Genomic DNA, 13,834 nt, shown 5'->3' on the forward strand with positions numbered 1-13,834 from the left:
ACATAAAGTTTTAACCTATCCCATCGTTATCTATTAAATTATCACTTTAAATGTATATACAAACATATAATATATGTTGAGTATATCTTCCCCAACTTTATGTTAAGGAGCACTCGATTGAATTTTTAAAAAAGTATGCAGAAATGTATAAACCACATGCAATATGCTATATAATTTCTATAACATAAAAACAATATATAAATGTATATTAAAACCAGAAAACCATATTTTGTTTCAATTGTTTGGAGTAACCTTAACTTTTGTACATACTTGATTTTGGTTCATTGAATAAACAATTAATTCACTGTTTAAAATTATTTCATTTAGAATTAAACATTTTACTATGTATTAATATTTTCACTACAAAACTATGTTTATATGTTTTAAGAGTTTGACACCAATTGCCAAATTATGTAGAATGTCTTCTTAATTAAAAATCCAAATATAATTGGATATAATTGGATTTTGAAAAGCAAAATTTTACACGCATATACATATAGACGAAGAATATAAAAAGTAATAATTTCACTAAAGTTTTTATTTTATAAAATAAAAGTTATAATAAATGGATCATTCATTTAAATTGAAAGCGAATTATATTTCCTTCGTTTAAATTATATTCAGCCAGTTTGGTTTTTTTTTGGTTTGGTTTAAGACCGACCCATAAAACTTGGTCTCCATCTTTTAACCATTGGGGATTCTTTAAGTTTTACTTGCAGTTCGCGTTCCTTCTCTTCCATTTGCTCTAGCAAAATGCGTTGATTATCTTTGAATTTTTCTAGTGGATCATCGAACTGCCGATAATAATTTAGTACCTCCCTTACATCGGATACATCAGAAGTTGCAATTGCTTAAAATAGAACATTTTCTTAACAATATAAAAATTATTTTTAATAATAATAGTTTACTTTTTAATAAATTGACTAGGTCAAACAATTGCGCATCATCATCATTGCCCATCCATCTGCCAATATTAAAAGTATTCTCTGGATGCATTTGTGTTGAGTTGGGGTCCCAGTCAATGACTATTACCTACAAATATAGTACATATTTAATATTATTTATATTGTCGTACGAGTATAAAATATATCAATATTTTCGACTTTTGAATAAGAATAATTTTATAAAAATAATAAATTTTTGTATTTATAAAAACACTTAACCGCCTAAATTTTATAGCAAAAACTTTTTCAGAGTACACACAAAAAAAAAAAAACAAATAAAAGTTGATGGAAATATTGAAAGAACATAGTTATCTCCACCTTTCATCGATTACTTCATCAAAAGAAGGCATTCACGTGTGTTTTTTATGATTATATATATTATAATCTATGAATTTACCTTACTTAGATCTCTGTTAAGGTTAGTCAGATTTTTTACATGGTGTCCATCAACAAAATGAGTAGCATCACGCACCAAGCGATACATTATATACCCATTTGGATCCAAGGCATCTAAAATTGGAAATACGGTCATGCCCTGTTCAGCAGTAAAAACTACAATTTCGAAGTGTTTTGCGCATTCATGTAAAAAGTGATCAACACCAGGACGTTTTTTAAAACGCCATCCAGTTTGATATGTCCAATCCGGATGTACCAACACGTCTTTCATTTCTAATATTAATGTATATGTTGGCTGTATATATGGTGGTTTGAGAGGATCTGGGAGTAATTTGTCTCTCGATGGTTCTTGAATCATTTTCTGGTAATAATGCATAGATCTCCACATTCGTAGAAAATATTGCTGCAATAGTGGTTCGGAGCTGAATTCGTCTTCAATAACTTTACCGTCAGTATCCACATCAGGTTTGCCGAATTCATACATAGCCCAAAGGCCTACTGCGATAGATGCGCCACCAAAAATGGCAAAACTACATTAATGTTCAAAAATCTACCATAAAAATTATGCAATAATAAAAAACTGAATAAACCAACCCCATTTTCATACGCTTCCACGCCTTTTCATTTTCGGCCTTATCTTCCGCTTCTTTTTTCTTACGTTCGCGCTCGACTTCTTCCTCTGATTTTTTTTCTCCCGTTTGAGGAAATAATCGTGAAAGCAACTCTGTCCCTTGCGTCTTTTCTATAAAATGCTTACTATAATTGTTATCCAAAAGAAAATTCTTTTAATACCAACTTGTAGTTTCTGTTGTCAAATTTCTGTATTCTGTAATATTTAACGAAGCTACTGGCGGCACCGCATGTTGGAAGTGATTATTCAATATACATTTTTGTTTCATTCCTTGAAACAAATTAAAACGGCGCGTAGTGTTGTTTCCAAAGTTATGTACCAAATTATATATATTCCTATGTGCCATGCTGTTATAATTTACAAAAGAACTTCGCAATTTTGCTTGATAAATCAATGTTTATTTCATTTCACCGGCGTATAATGTGATCAAAATTTTTGCTGGTATTGCTTTACTTTATTACTTTGACAGCTCTTTGACAGTACTTTGACAGTTGGAGCACTGCTGACCTCTGTGCTCAAACTTAAAATGCTGTACATGTGACATCTAGCGGTGCGCAATTAACTTAAAAATGATATATTTTATTATTTACTTAAATATTATACATCTTTTCCCTAATTAATAATAATTTAGAAAAAAAAAAATAATTATATTAAAAACTTTGGTTTTAAAGTCAAATATGACGAAGAACTTTTTTAAATAGAAAAATTCAAACAACAATTAATTGCAACAGTTAAATTTAATACACAATATTCAATTAATTGCATTTATTGCATTCTAAATATATACGTACAAAATGTTAATTATATATAATTATGGGACATATTTTGAATGCATCCGCAATAATTAATAATGCAATATTTTATTATGACATATAATAATATGTCTATATTCTATTAAATGACTTTATTTATATTTTAGCTTATATGGGTTAACTTTACTATGGTTTGGTATTATCAGAATAAACAGGATTATTATAAAGCTTGACTAAGTTTAGAATAAGAAAATAACTAAAGAACAACGCTAAAGCATATACGATTTTCACTATTGAGAACTTGATTACTGTATAAGGGAATTAATAACTTGAGGCTGTGGTTATATTGCATACGAATTTAGTTTTGCGTACTCGTACAAACAAATCAAATATTTGTAATCATATGTTAGTGGTTAAAGTTGCTGAGAAATATTCACACGACATGTCTCGCGCGAATTTTTGATTAAAGAAAATTTTGAAATTTTGTTAGCTGAATATAACAAATTGTAGTGTCTTCCAATTTTGCAATGGCATATAACATGCATATTGTTGCGTAGTTATTGTTCCTTATCATTTTACACGCTAACAAATGGGCGTATATTAAATCAATTATATTATTAAATCAATTGTATAATATAATTATTTTTTATTAACTAATGTTTCATTTCAGACATAAGCACTAATTTTTTTTCAGAGTTGTAAAAAACAGCATTAAGTCTGGTTGAAACATATGGACATCACTTTAAAATGTTGATTTTGTTAAATGCTTATTTTTGACATATGTTTTTTGTTGAGCACTTGTTTGTTTTTTTCAGAGTAACAATAATGCTCTTAAAATCTTCAAAATCAGGTTCTACACGCAAAAATTTTTAGGTTTAAGTTTTATTGCAGTCAAATTTAAGAATTAGTCTATTATGAATGTTCAATGGAAATATGTTCCAAAACTCTAGTTATCCATTAAAATCATATAAGCATTTCGGTTACTAATATATTCAAATACATAGATAAATAAATTAATTTAAATATATAAGATAAAAATGTTAACCATTGCCCTTCTAATATTTACTTCGTTTTCTTTTATATAAATTAATTAATTTTTAGTGTACAATTTTTATATATCATATTGTAGACAATACAACAAAAAACATACATATGTCATAAATAAGCATTTGAAATATTTGAGTAGTAATGCCAATTTGTTTCAACCAAACTTTTCTGTTTTTTACAATTCTGAAGAAAAAATTACGGCTGATAAAATATAAAATTGGTAACAATAAAAAGTGGTTGATTTATATAAAAGAAAACAAAATGAATATTAGAAGGGCAATAATTAGCATTTTTATTTATTTATTTAATAATTTAATTAATTAATTTTTTTATTAAATATAAAATACTCATATGATATTAACGGATGACTTAATTTTGCGATATATTACTTATTTTGAATATTTTATGTCATCTATTTTTTTTTTTTTGCTTTAAAGAACCCTTTTTTATGTCAAGTAAAAAGTAAACAGAGAAAATACTAATATTGGAAATGAGCATCTGTTGTTGTTTTAAATTTATTTAATATTATTATGTTTTTTATTTTGTTCTATACTACATACAATACGAAATAAATGAAAATAATAGAATAAATATACCTATAGCAAAATGATGGAGACGGAGATATGTCGTGCCTGCTGTAATCAGAGCGACTCTCTCAAGTCACTTTACCAGTCGGAAGTATTTAATGAAGATAAGGAATTAACCCTTGGTGAAGTACTTTCTTACTGCACAAACATTGAATTTACTCCAATAGAAGATAAGAAGCATATTCTACCAGGCTACGTATGTGCTTCCTGCGAGGAAATCATAATTGCAATTTTTAATTTCCGGCAATTGGTATTAAGATCGGATCAAATTTTGCGCAGTGGTCTGGTAATGTACGATGTTGAACTGTGCAAAGATAGTAACGATGAAGAAACGGTTGAATCTGTGAATATAAATGTATCTGAGAATTCAACAGACTCCTGCCAATCCAATGCATCTTCAATACTACACGAAGATAGTGCTAAGAATAGTCCTAACGTTACGCAAAGTACTAATTTGAGGAACAAGACTCAAACTAATGATACAAAATCGTACAAAACTGAGGTTGAATGTAAGGTTTGTAGATTATTATTTATTTTTAATTTTATATAATGTTTCCTAAATTATTTTAGTCATGCCAAAGTGTATATGATAATTACGATTTATATAATGAGCATGTTACCAAATGTATCGGTTTAACTGCAATAAATGAAAATAACGATGAGAATCAAAAAGCTTCTATACATAATTTAAATAAATTGTCAAATTGCCAAAAACTTAATAACAATAATGTTTTTGAGTGCTGTAAATGTAGTGAAGTATTTACATCAGCAATGAATCTAAGAAAGCATATTTTAATTCATTGCGATATGATGACTTACTTCTGTCATATATGCAAAAAATCGTATAAAAGTATTCGTACGTTGCGCACACATATGTATTCACATACGGAAGAAAAGCCTTTTCAATGTGATATATGCGGCAAAGTTTTAACACAAAAACATATTTTGGTAACTCATATGCTGACACACACTGGGGAAAAGCCACATCATTGCAATTTTTGCGGGCAACAGTTTCGCGATAAAAGAACACTGCTGGTACATAAGCGTGGTAAACATAGCAACATTAGACCTTACAAATGTTCCCATTGTAAAAAATCATTTGCCACTTCAACTCAATTAAAAGTGCATGCCAAGATTCATTTCGATGGTCTTTTATTTTCATGTGCCTTATGTGATAAATCTTATCGGCAATCTCGTTCACTGCGGTTGCATATGCTGGGACATGCTGGTGAGCGGCCAGTTCAACCAAAAAATTTTACTTGCAATATTTGTGGTAAAAACTATCAACAATTATTTTCATTGCAAACTCATATGAAAACGCATACAGGTGAAAAGCCTTTCAAATGCGAAACTTGTGGCAAAACGATGATACGAAAATCTGATTATAAAAAACACATTCTTTCTCACAGCAATAACAAACCACACGTATGTGATATATGTGGCAAATCATTTCGGTATTCCAGCAATCTAAACGTTCATAAACAATATCACAAAGCCAAGAAATATAAATGTGAGTACTGTGAAATAAGTTATTATACCACTCATTCCTTGAAGCGCCACATAAGGAGCAGACATGCTGAACAAACTGATAATGAAAATAAATTAACTCTGTCGAACGAAGAGGAACGCACAAATCTGAATTGCAATTTAGTACAAATATATTAAATATTTCATTTATAAGTTAAAGTTAACGTTAAGATTTATTTGCAATAACATATAATTATACAAACAATTTAGTAAAACAATTTATAAATTAAAATTAATATTTTGTACATATGATTAAATTTAAACTTGAAATACCTGTGAGTAATATTTAATTCATTCAATACTATTAATACTAGTGAGATTCTTGTAAATGTTAAATGTATCTTATAACATAACATATAATAACTCCTTCCTTAACATTTTTTAATGTATGCTTATGGTATGCTCTGGTATGAGTAGACAATTGTGTTAAAGGAATGTAAGATATTTGCTTTAATAATTTGTTAAGGTTTTAAAAGCATTGAGCAAAAAATGTTTTAATTCTTTGACATTTAAAAAATTTTAATTGATATTATTATAAAAATATCTGCTCAGTTAAAAAAAAGAATGCTCTCAATTTTTGGGACATATACGTAGGTTTTACGCACACGGTTTTTGTCAAACCTTGAACATTTGTTAAAACGAATAAAATAACTAAGTTTAATGTATTGTTAAATATTTATTTCGAAATAATCCTATAGTCATTGAGGTACTTGTATATTTTTATTTTGTCTTATGTAAGTTGAAGGATTTAATTTACTTATTTATTATTTATTTTTTACGGGTGTTTTCTCATAATTTGCTTTTTACCTTTGTGAAAGGATATTGATATATTTCATATTTATTTTTACAACATATTTTGTTAGTGAGTTGACGTAATTATATACCCATAATTTTAGTATATGGATTTTATGTATTATATGCTTAGAAATAAACCATCTCTTGTTTAATTGCAAGTTTACGTTTATAAGTCCCTAGGTGATAGTAAATTTTTATTTAAAATTAAGTTTCAATGAATTCATCTTTTCTGATACATATCTTTGTAACATTTCAAGAACACCTTTCTATCTATTTATGAACCAGTTCTTCAAAAATCGATTTTCATTTTGGTTTAGTATCAAATAAATTTTACTTTGAATCCAAATTTTTTATTTACATATGTTTTTATACTAAAAAAAACTTAGTTTAAATTTGTTTGTAAAATCAATGAATTGTGATTAAAATTAAATTTAATATTAAGTAAAAAATTAGACCTTTCGGATAATATGTATTTGAAAAAGACTAAAATTATTACTAAGAAAAAATTGATTTGTTTATGAAAATCTCTTGAATTTTCGTTTAAATTTCTAACTTGATAAAAATAATTTAAATTTCGTTAAATATGCGTGAACTGTAATTTTCCAAATTTAATCTGTAATTGTTTCTAAACTTCATATACCTGATAGCCCGTGCAAATTTGCTGAACAGATTAGACAGCAGATTGTGCTACAATAACTATGCCATATATACGATGTTATGACGTTAAGTTCATTAAACATTTTTAATGCATTCAATCTGCGTACGTTTATTCCTTTCATTTCTTTAAACCACTGAATAAATCAAAACAGACACATTTCATCAAATTACTACTATAAACTACAGAATACAACCATGAAGCACAGACAATTGCTATTTTTTGAGGAACGTTTCTTCTGACCGAACTTTGCGATGCAAAAAAGGAAGTATACTGGGGTCAAAAATGTTATAGAAAAAATATTCTTTAGCAAGTTTTTCCCGTTTTCCCCGGTATGCTCGAGGTAGTTATGCTCCGATATTTGTAAGGTATTCTTTGATTTATTTGGTAACGTTTATGGATTGTCTTGAACTCTTAGGGCCATGTTACGCAGGCGATCAAATAGTCGTCAATCATCACATTTATTGTTGCTTTCAATTTGTTGATCGTCGATTAGGGTGCGTAATAGCACCCTAACTGCGCCATGTCATATGAAAAGTTGCATTACTAACGACATCTTACATATAGTCTATATCGAAACATAAGTTATTCGGCTTAATAATCGTTAATATGAAATTAATACTAGTATTCTGTTGCAATAAATTATTTTTCAACATCTATTACCATTTAAAACTGACAGTTAAGATATCCCATTTAATATATAGAGCCCAGAGCATGCAATAAAATAATGATTAAACATTCCCGATTTTTAACAATTAAATCAAACAATATATTTTTAATGTAACGCCACTGTGTTAAACCAAAAAGTATTAATTAATTAATGTAAATAATTTTAAAATAAGTTAAATTTAAAGTTAGTTAATAAATTTATAAAATAAATATAATGATTATTATATGAGTATCTTAATTGAATTCTTTTTACCATCTCGCTTTTTGTAAAATTTATTATGCAAAATAAATTATTCTATAATAAATTGAAACAAATTTTTTAATCTGACGATATTCGAAACTAACTCATTTTGGTCACTAAAATTTTCTATTTTCTTAGATCTGCATTAGTTGTACACGTTTTACACATAGGAAAGCAATTCATAAAAGTGGTTTCAAGTATCCGAGCCCAAAGTGTGACTTATGGCTCAAAATGTTATCGGCCATTTGAAAAGTATTAGATTTTGAATAGTTAAGTTGCTATAAATACAGTTCCCACTTTCATTTAAAATAAATAATCGGTAAGAGTTCATTTCAATCCATTGGAGACTGTCTTAAATACGAGCTTTTAAATGTTTTTGCTAAGATTTTTCGCTATTTGCTTACTAACTCAGTGTTTGTTTGCAAAATTTATTGTTTATAAATCGTTTGGAGGTAAATATATTTACACACATAAATATATGATATAACATTTTCAGGTCCTTTTATTGAGTAAGATATTATCTTCGTGATTTTGATATAATTTTTTACTGATGGTTCAGATGATCAACGAGAAAAGACTATTAATTAGCTGATTTTGACAGAATCATCTGAAGTCTGCTTTTAGTTCTAGAAATAACGATAATTAATTTAAACAATAATTATAAAATTTTCAAAATGAAATAATTGAAGTTTGAAATTTCAGATTTATTTAAGTGTAATGGAAATACTTTCAAGAAAATAGGATCTAATTATTATTATATTGAAACTATTAAGAAGGTGAGATTTAATAATGATTTATAACTTTCAATAATATCGTATAAAAAATAAATAACATTGAAATTATAAATTTAAAGGAGAATTGGTTTGAAGCTGCCGCGAGCTGTCGAAGACTCAATGCAAATTTGGCATCAATTGAAACCGAAGAGGAATATGAGGCTCTTATAGATTACCTAAAAGAAAAAGAATATGGTGATTGGTTTTGGCTGTCTGGCAACGACTTGGGCAATGAAGGGGACTATGTTTGGCTAGGTACAGGCCAACCTATGACATATAGAAAATGGTACGAGGGCCAACCAGACAATACTGCTGAATTGGAGCACTGCATCCATATATGGGGTATAAATGGAGAATATGGTTTAAATGATGCTAAGTGTTCCGAGAAAGAACTATATATTTGTGAAGCTGATGAAAAGGATATGTTCACATATGCTTAGGTTTGAAATATAGTAAGAAGTTTAATATAATTTAAAAGTAATTGATAAATGCAATATATCAAATTTATATAATTTCTTTAGGATAATTTTTTGAAATAAATTAACAGCAAGAGTTAATGTATTTAGGATTAATACTAATATTTTGAGTTTAATAATTAAAAAATAGTAATTTATCATAAAAACTCTTTGATTTTTAGTCTTAGGTATACATTCGTACTATTAATCATAGCATTTTTTATTCTGTTAGATACACCTCTTATATGAGGTTTGTTAACGCAATTACAACTTTTTGTGGTCTATGTAGTTGACATGATTCTCATCTCCCGGGTATGCCTATTTAATTCGGATTTTAGTAAAGACAATTATTTGGTGTAACTTTTTATTAAACTATAAGCCAATATAGCCAGAGTTACTAATTTTTGCAAGTTGAGGTATATCCCACCTGTTTATATGACAATTACCAATTGTATAATTTGTGTGATTAGTGTAAAAATTGCATGAACCAGTTGGCCCTAGATATAAAAAATTATCAAGTTTAAACTTCAATGTCTTAAGAAATAAGTTATATCGATATGTGGTTTAGTGGAAAAAGTTACTCAAAATAGTAGAGTCTACAATGTTGTTAAATCGGTGAGCCCAGTCAAGCGGAATCACACCACGTAGTTTGTTTTTGAGTTGCAGGACAAATAAATAGTCATTAGCTGACAAATCAGTACTATAAAGTAGAGGAGAGATTATTTCAATAGTTTGAGTACTTAAATAGGTGGGTCTTACGTCTTACGACTCATATTTTATGAGTTTTGGTTTGCCGAGTTTTTTAATCTCTCAGAACAGTTATGGCAAAGAATTTGTGAGGTGAGTTGAATTCATAACTATTCGTTCTACGTTGCTCTATTCACTATTGTCATTAACAAAAACAGAAAAAATTTTTCGAAGTGTGTTATATTTTATTTATAAGTAGATATATACCAAATATCGGTAATTAATTTCGGCGGCCAATGAATTAAAATATATTTATTACATGTTTTATGTAATTATATTATTAAGTGGCATAATAATAATAATAATAAGTGGCATAAATCTTTTACCTTCTTGCCATATATTATTTTGATACTATGGCGATTTTATTTCATAGGAGTAATTGCATATGGTAATCCTAAAATATTGCCTAACCAATATGATATAGTAATATGCATTGTATTACTATTGTGATCAGTGAGTTTTTTGTCACATCCTTCAGATAAATTAAACATCGATTTAAACACATTAAACTTTATGTTGAATTTTTACAATGAACGATTAAAACATGGCTGTTTCTCATATCTGGACAGATTATTATGGTTATGGTTAGTTATTTAGCAGACAGGTTGAAAAATGGATATAGTTGTTTTATAAAATGCTGGTTCCGAAATAAGATTTTTTAAGAAATAGAATATCACTCTTGTTAACAGATGCTACTTTCGGTTAAACAGTCAACTGAGAAATAAACTTCTCTGTTCATAAACAAATACTGCGCGTTACAAGGGTCTTTTCGCACATGTCTCTATTCAATAGGGATGAGAAGGCATTAGGTGCATTCTAGATAAAAATTAGTTGGAAGACCTATAGTCCATCTACAGTGAAAGGACAAGGTTATTAAAGATATACCAAGTAATACCAAGTGGCGACACCAAGCCATTGATCGAAAGAAGCCTGAGGAAGTTCATTGGACGCGGCCATGGATGACTTACATCTGTAATGGTTTACTACAATAAGTATTCGTTGAGAAAGTTAGAACCAGGTTTAGAAGAAGTTAGTTGGGGATGTAACCAAGAAGGGATTATAAGGTGATAATCTCTCTCTATTTTTATTCTGTTTATGATGCGATTTTTAATAAACAAAAAATTTTTTAGATAAAATGCTTAATTTGCTTTTAAATTTATTTTATTTCATTTTATTTTCTCTTATATTTAATTTTTTAAAATTAAAAAACCAAAAATAAAACTAAATTTGGCTGAACAAAATTATTCGCACAGCTAACGTAAAAATTAAAAAAGAAATTTCGATAACAATTAATATTTTTATTTAATAATAATATTATTAATATTATTTTCTATTTAATAATAGCGACTATTTGTTTTGAAATCGAAGATATCAATTTTTGTTTGGTTTTTGGTCCCAAATTTTGCCACTCTTCAACAGTGCCACCTTGAGTTCTGCCTTTGTTGTTATAATGGGTTTCTTTGGACGTCTATCCAATTTAGTGGCCAAGCTCTTCTATTTAATAATAGCTACTATTTGTTTTGGAATCGAAGAAATCAATTTTTGTTTGGTTTTTGGTCCCAAATTTTGCCACTCTTCAACAGTGCCACCTTGAGTTCTGCCTTTGTTGTTATAATGGGTTTCTTTGGACGTCTATCCAATTCTATATTTGCACAACTCGTATTATTATGTTGCGTTCACGCAAATTTCAATTTACTTTACCTCAATTTACTCGAGTTCGCACACGGCCTAAGTACAATATCAGCAATTAGAACTTAAACTTATGACACCTACCTTGTTAAATTACGAAGACTATATACTTTTTTATAGTTCTTACATTATAACCTTATTAGATATTGTTGGTTTTAGTTATGCTAGAATAATGCAAAGATTTAAAAATATTATATTTTCACAATTTTTTTAATTATAACAATATATTTAGTACTAAAAAATCACAGCAATGAAGTGTTTATTTTAGTACCCAAAACACACATGTCCCTTTAAAAGTATTAAAATCCTACAGGATCGACAGCGAAACTGATCATTGAGCGGGAACTACTCTACACAACAGTAAAAATGTTTGGAAACAAACACAATTTCCATTCCAATAGCAGCTCAAGCTCAAGTTTGCAAGCGAAGAGAAGTGAAAATGAATATTTCTGAAAAAAAATAAAAAATAAAAAACCAAAAACAATTTGTGTTTGCAAACGCAAACACAAACACAAGCAAGACGAACACTCCAATCAGAAAGCGAATTCATTTTCGAAAATGAACGCCAGCAATTGCACCGAACTAAGCAGAATATTGTAAGTGGATTTCAGTTTCAAATGAGAATTCGTGCGCGTTGGTTGTGTGGAAATCGATGTGCTTAGAAGAGACAGGGCACGCGGACGAAGTGCCTTTTTGTTGATAGTTTGCAAGCGGCAGATGTGTGTAAATAAAACGTAGAACGCATAAGAAAGTACGAGCAAACGTGCTGTTGCGCGGATGAGTAAGTCGAGTTCGTAACGAAATTTTTAAGCAAAACAAAAATTGGTGGTTGCTGGCATTTGTTGTGGATAAGTTTTGTGTTTCTGGCACACACACACACTGTCTGCGTAACTCTGCACACACAAAAAGCCAAAGCAGCAGTTCTGCTGTGAGATACAATGCAATGCAATACACTTAAAGCCGGTGACTAAATTCTACCAGGCGAACAATTTAAATGATTGTTTATTTTATCAAACAGACAAACAAACAAACAAACAATATTTGCAAATAATATTTCCTTTAATTATTTTTTTTTCTACGTAATGCAACTAAAGTGATTCTTATGTGAATAAATAAAATTAAATAAAATATTTAAAATCAGAGATTTTCCTATGATGAAGTGGATGAAGTGGATTATGTGATTTATAGTTTCAAGCAGTTTATTTTGAAACTTTATCAGTGGATGTTGTTAAAAATATTATATTTTATTAAAGTGCGCCATAAATCTCTTGGATTAAATATTTTAGCAAACTTACCTGTTATTGCTGCACTGACAGAGTTTATTTACTTGTGTCACAACAATTCCTGGAAAGCAAAGGTTTTCGAATAAAAAAAACCGTAGACGTTCTCTGTATTGGTGTCTAGTGAGTTCGTGCCGCTGTCGTTGTTATCAAATCATATCAAGGTAAAAGCTAAAAGAACTAAAGTACGTCAAGAAAATAATAAAAAAAATACATTTCAAACCACATGTGACTGTGCTAACAAATGAAAACCCATAGCCACAAGACTCTCATTTACGATATTAGTTATATTATGATGTTATGGACTTCCCCACTTTGTGATCGTACACATGCAAATTTCAATTTTAAAAATCTGTACAGATACAAAAGACAACTGTCCAGTGACAGCTAAGCTTAGGTTTGTGCTACGACGACACAATTTACAGTTAAAGTACATTGAAGTTTAATTAAAATGATATCCGTTGAGTGAAAAATGCTGATCATTCAGAATTTAGAGAAGAAAATACATAGAATGAAACTCACAAAAGAAATATACAGCAATTCTCACAATTTACGATTTTAATCCAAGTTTTTCACCGGTTCCATGCAATTCATCACAACTTGTTTGAAACGTCACAAAGCAAATTAGACGTTTGTTGTTCCCATC

The 13,834-nt window shown here is 28.8% G+C and overlaps 3 protein-coding genes across 3 annotated transcripts; 2 read left to right on the forward strand and 1 right to left on the reverse strand.

Annotated features, from left to right (window-relative positions):
- Positions 1 to 530: 530 nt before the first annotated feature.
- LOC119668932 (mitochondrial import inner membrane translocase subunit TIM50-C) lies at positions 531 to 2,567 on the reverse strand. The gene is made up of 5 exons (XM_038078619.1): positions 2,137 to 2,567; positions 1,935 to 2,082; positions 1,342 to 1,870; positions 909 to 1,032; positions 531 to 850 (listed from the first exon to the last, which is right to left on the reverse strand). The coding sequence occupies exons 1-5, from the start codon at positions 2,315 to 2,317 to the stop codon at positions 651 to 653; spliced, it is 1,182 nt and encodes a 393-aa protein (XP_037934547.1). The 5' UTR covers positions 2,318 to 2,567; the 3' UTR covers positions 531 to 650.
- Positions 2,568 to 4,231: 1,664 nt separating this feature from the next.
- On the forward strand, positions 4,232 to 6,072 carry LOC119668934 (zinc finger protein OZF-like). Its single transcript, XM_038078620.1, has 2 exons — positions 4,232 to 4,871; positions 4,928 to 6,072. The coding sequence occupies exons 1-2, from the start codon at positions 4,377 to 4,379 to the stop codon at positions 6,020 to 6,022; spliced, it is 1,590 nt and encodes a 529-aa protein (XP_037934548.1). The 5' UTR covers positions 4,232 to 4,376; the 3' UTR covers positions 6,023 to 6,072.
- Positions 6,073 to 8,614: 2,542 nt separating this feature from the next.
- LOC119666268 (C-type lectin 37Da-like) lies at positions 8,615 to 9,468 on the forward strand. Its single transcript, XM_038075551.1, has 3 exons — positions 8,615 to 8,696; positions 8,947 to 9,020; positions 9,098 to 9,468. Exons 1-3 carry the CDS (start codon positions 8,615 to 8,617, stop codon positions 9,455 to 9,457), a joined length of 516 nt encoding a protein of 171 aa, XP_037931479.1. The 3' UTR covers positions 9,458 to 9,468.
- Positions 9,469 to 13,834: the final 4,366 nt, after the last annotated feature.

This window comes from Teleopsis dalmanni, chromosome 1 (assembly GCF_002237135.1).
Source record: "Teleopsis dalmanni isolate 2A chromosome 1, ASM223713v2, whole genome shotgun sequence".
Classification (NCBI taxonomy): Eukaryota; Metazoa; Arthropoda; class Insecta; order Diptera; family Diopsidae; genus Teleopsis; species Teleopsis dalmanni.

What these genes read in the sequence shown, in the direction of transcription:
- LOC119668932 (XM_038078619.1), bottom strand. Translation starts at nt 2,317, where the DNA reads ATGGCACATAGGAATATATATAATTTGGTACATAACTTTGGAAACAAC. An exon ending in TGGAAGCGTATGAAAATGGG is followed by an intron (nt 1,871 to 1,934) that starts GTTGGTTTATTC and finishes ACATTAATGTAG; the next exon opens with TTTTGCCATTTTTGGTGGCG. An exon ending in TTAACAGAGATCTAAGTAAG is followed by an intron (nt 1,033 to 1,341) that starts GTAAATTCATAG and finishes CTATATTTGTAG; the next exon opens with GTAATAGTCATTGACTGGGA.
- LOC119668934 (XM_038078620.1), top strand. Translation starts at nt 4,377, where the DNA reads ATGATGGAGACGGAGATATGTCGTGCCTGCTGTAATCAGAGCGACTCT. An exon ending in AAACTGAGGTTGAATGTAAG is followed by an intron (nt 4,872 to 4,927) that starts GTTTGTAGATTA and finishes AAATTATTTTAG; the next exon opens with TCATGCCAAAGTGTATATGA.
- LOC119666268 (XM_038075551.1), top strand. Translation starts at nt 8,615, where the DNA reads ATGTTTTTGCTAAGATTTTTCGCTATTTGCTTACTAACTCAGTGTTTG. An exon ending in TGTTTATAAATCGTTTGGAG is followed by an intron (nt 8,697 to 8,946) that starts GTAAATATATTT and finishes TTGAAATTTCAG; the next exon opens with ATTTATTTAAGTGTAATGGA. An exon ending in ATATTGAAACTATTAAGAAG is followed by an intron (nt 9,021 to 9,097) that starts GTGAGATTTAAT and finishes ATAAATTTAAAG; the next exon opens with GAGAATTGGTTTGAAGCTGC.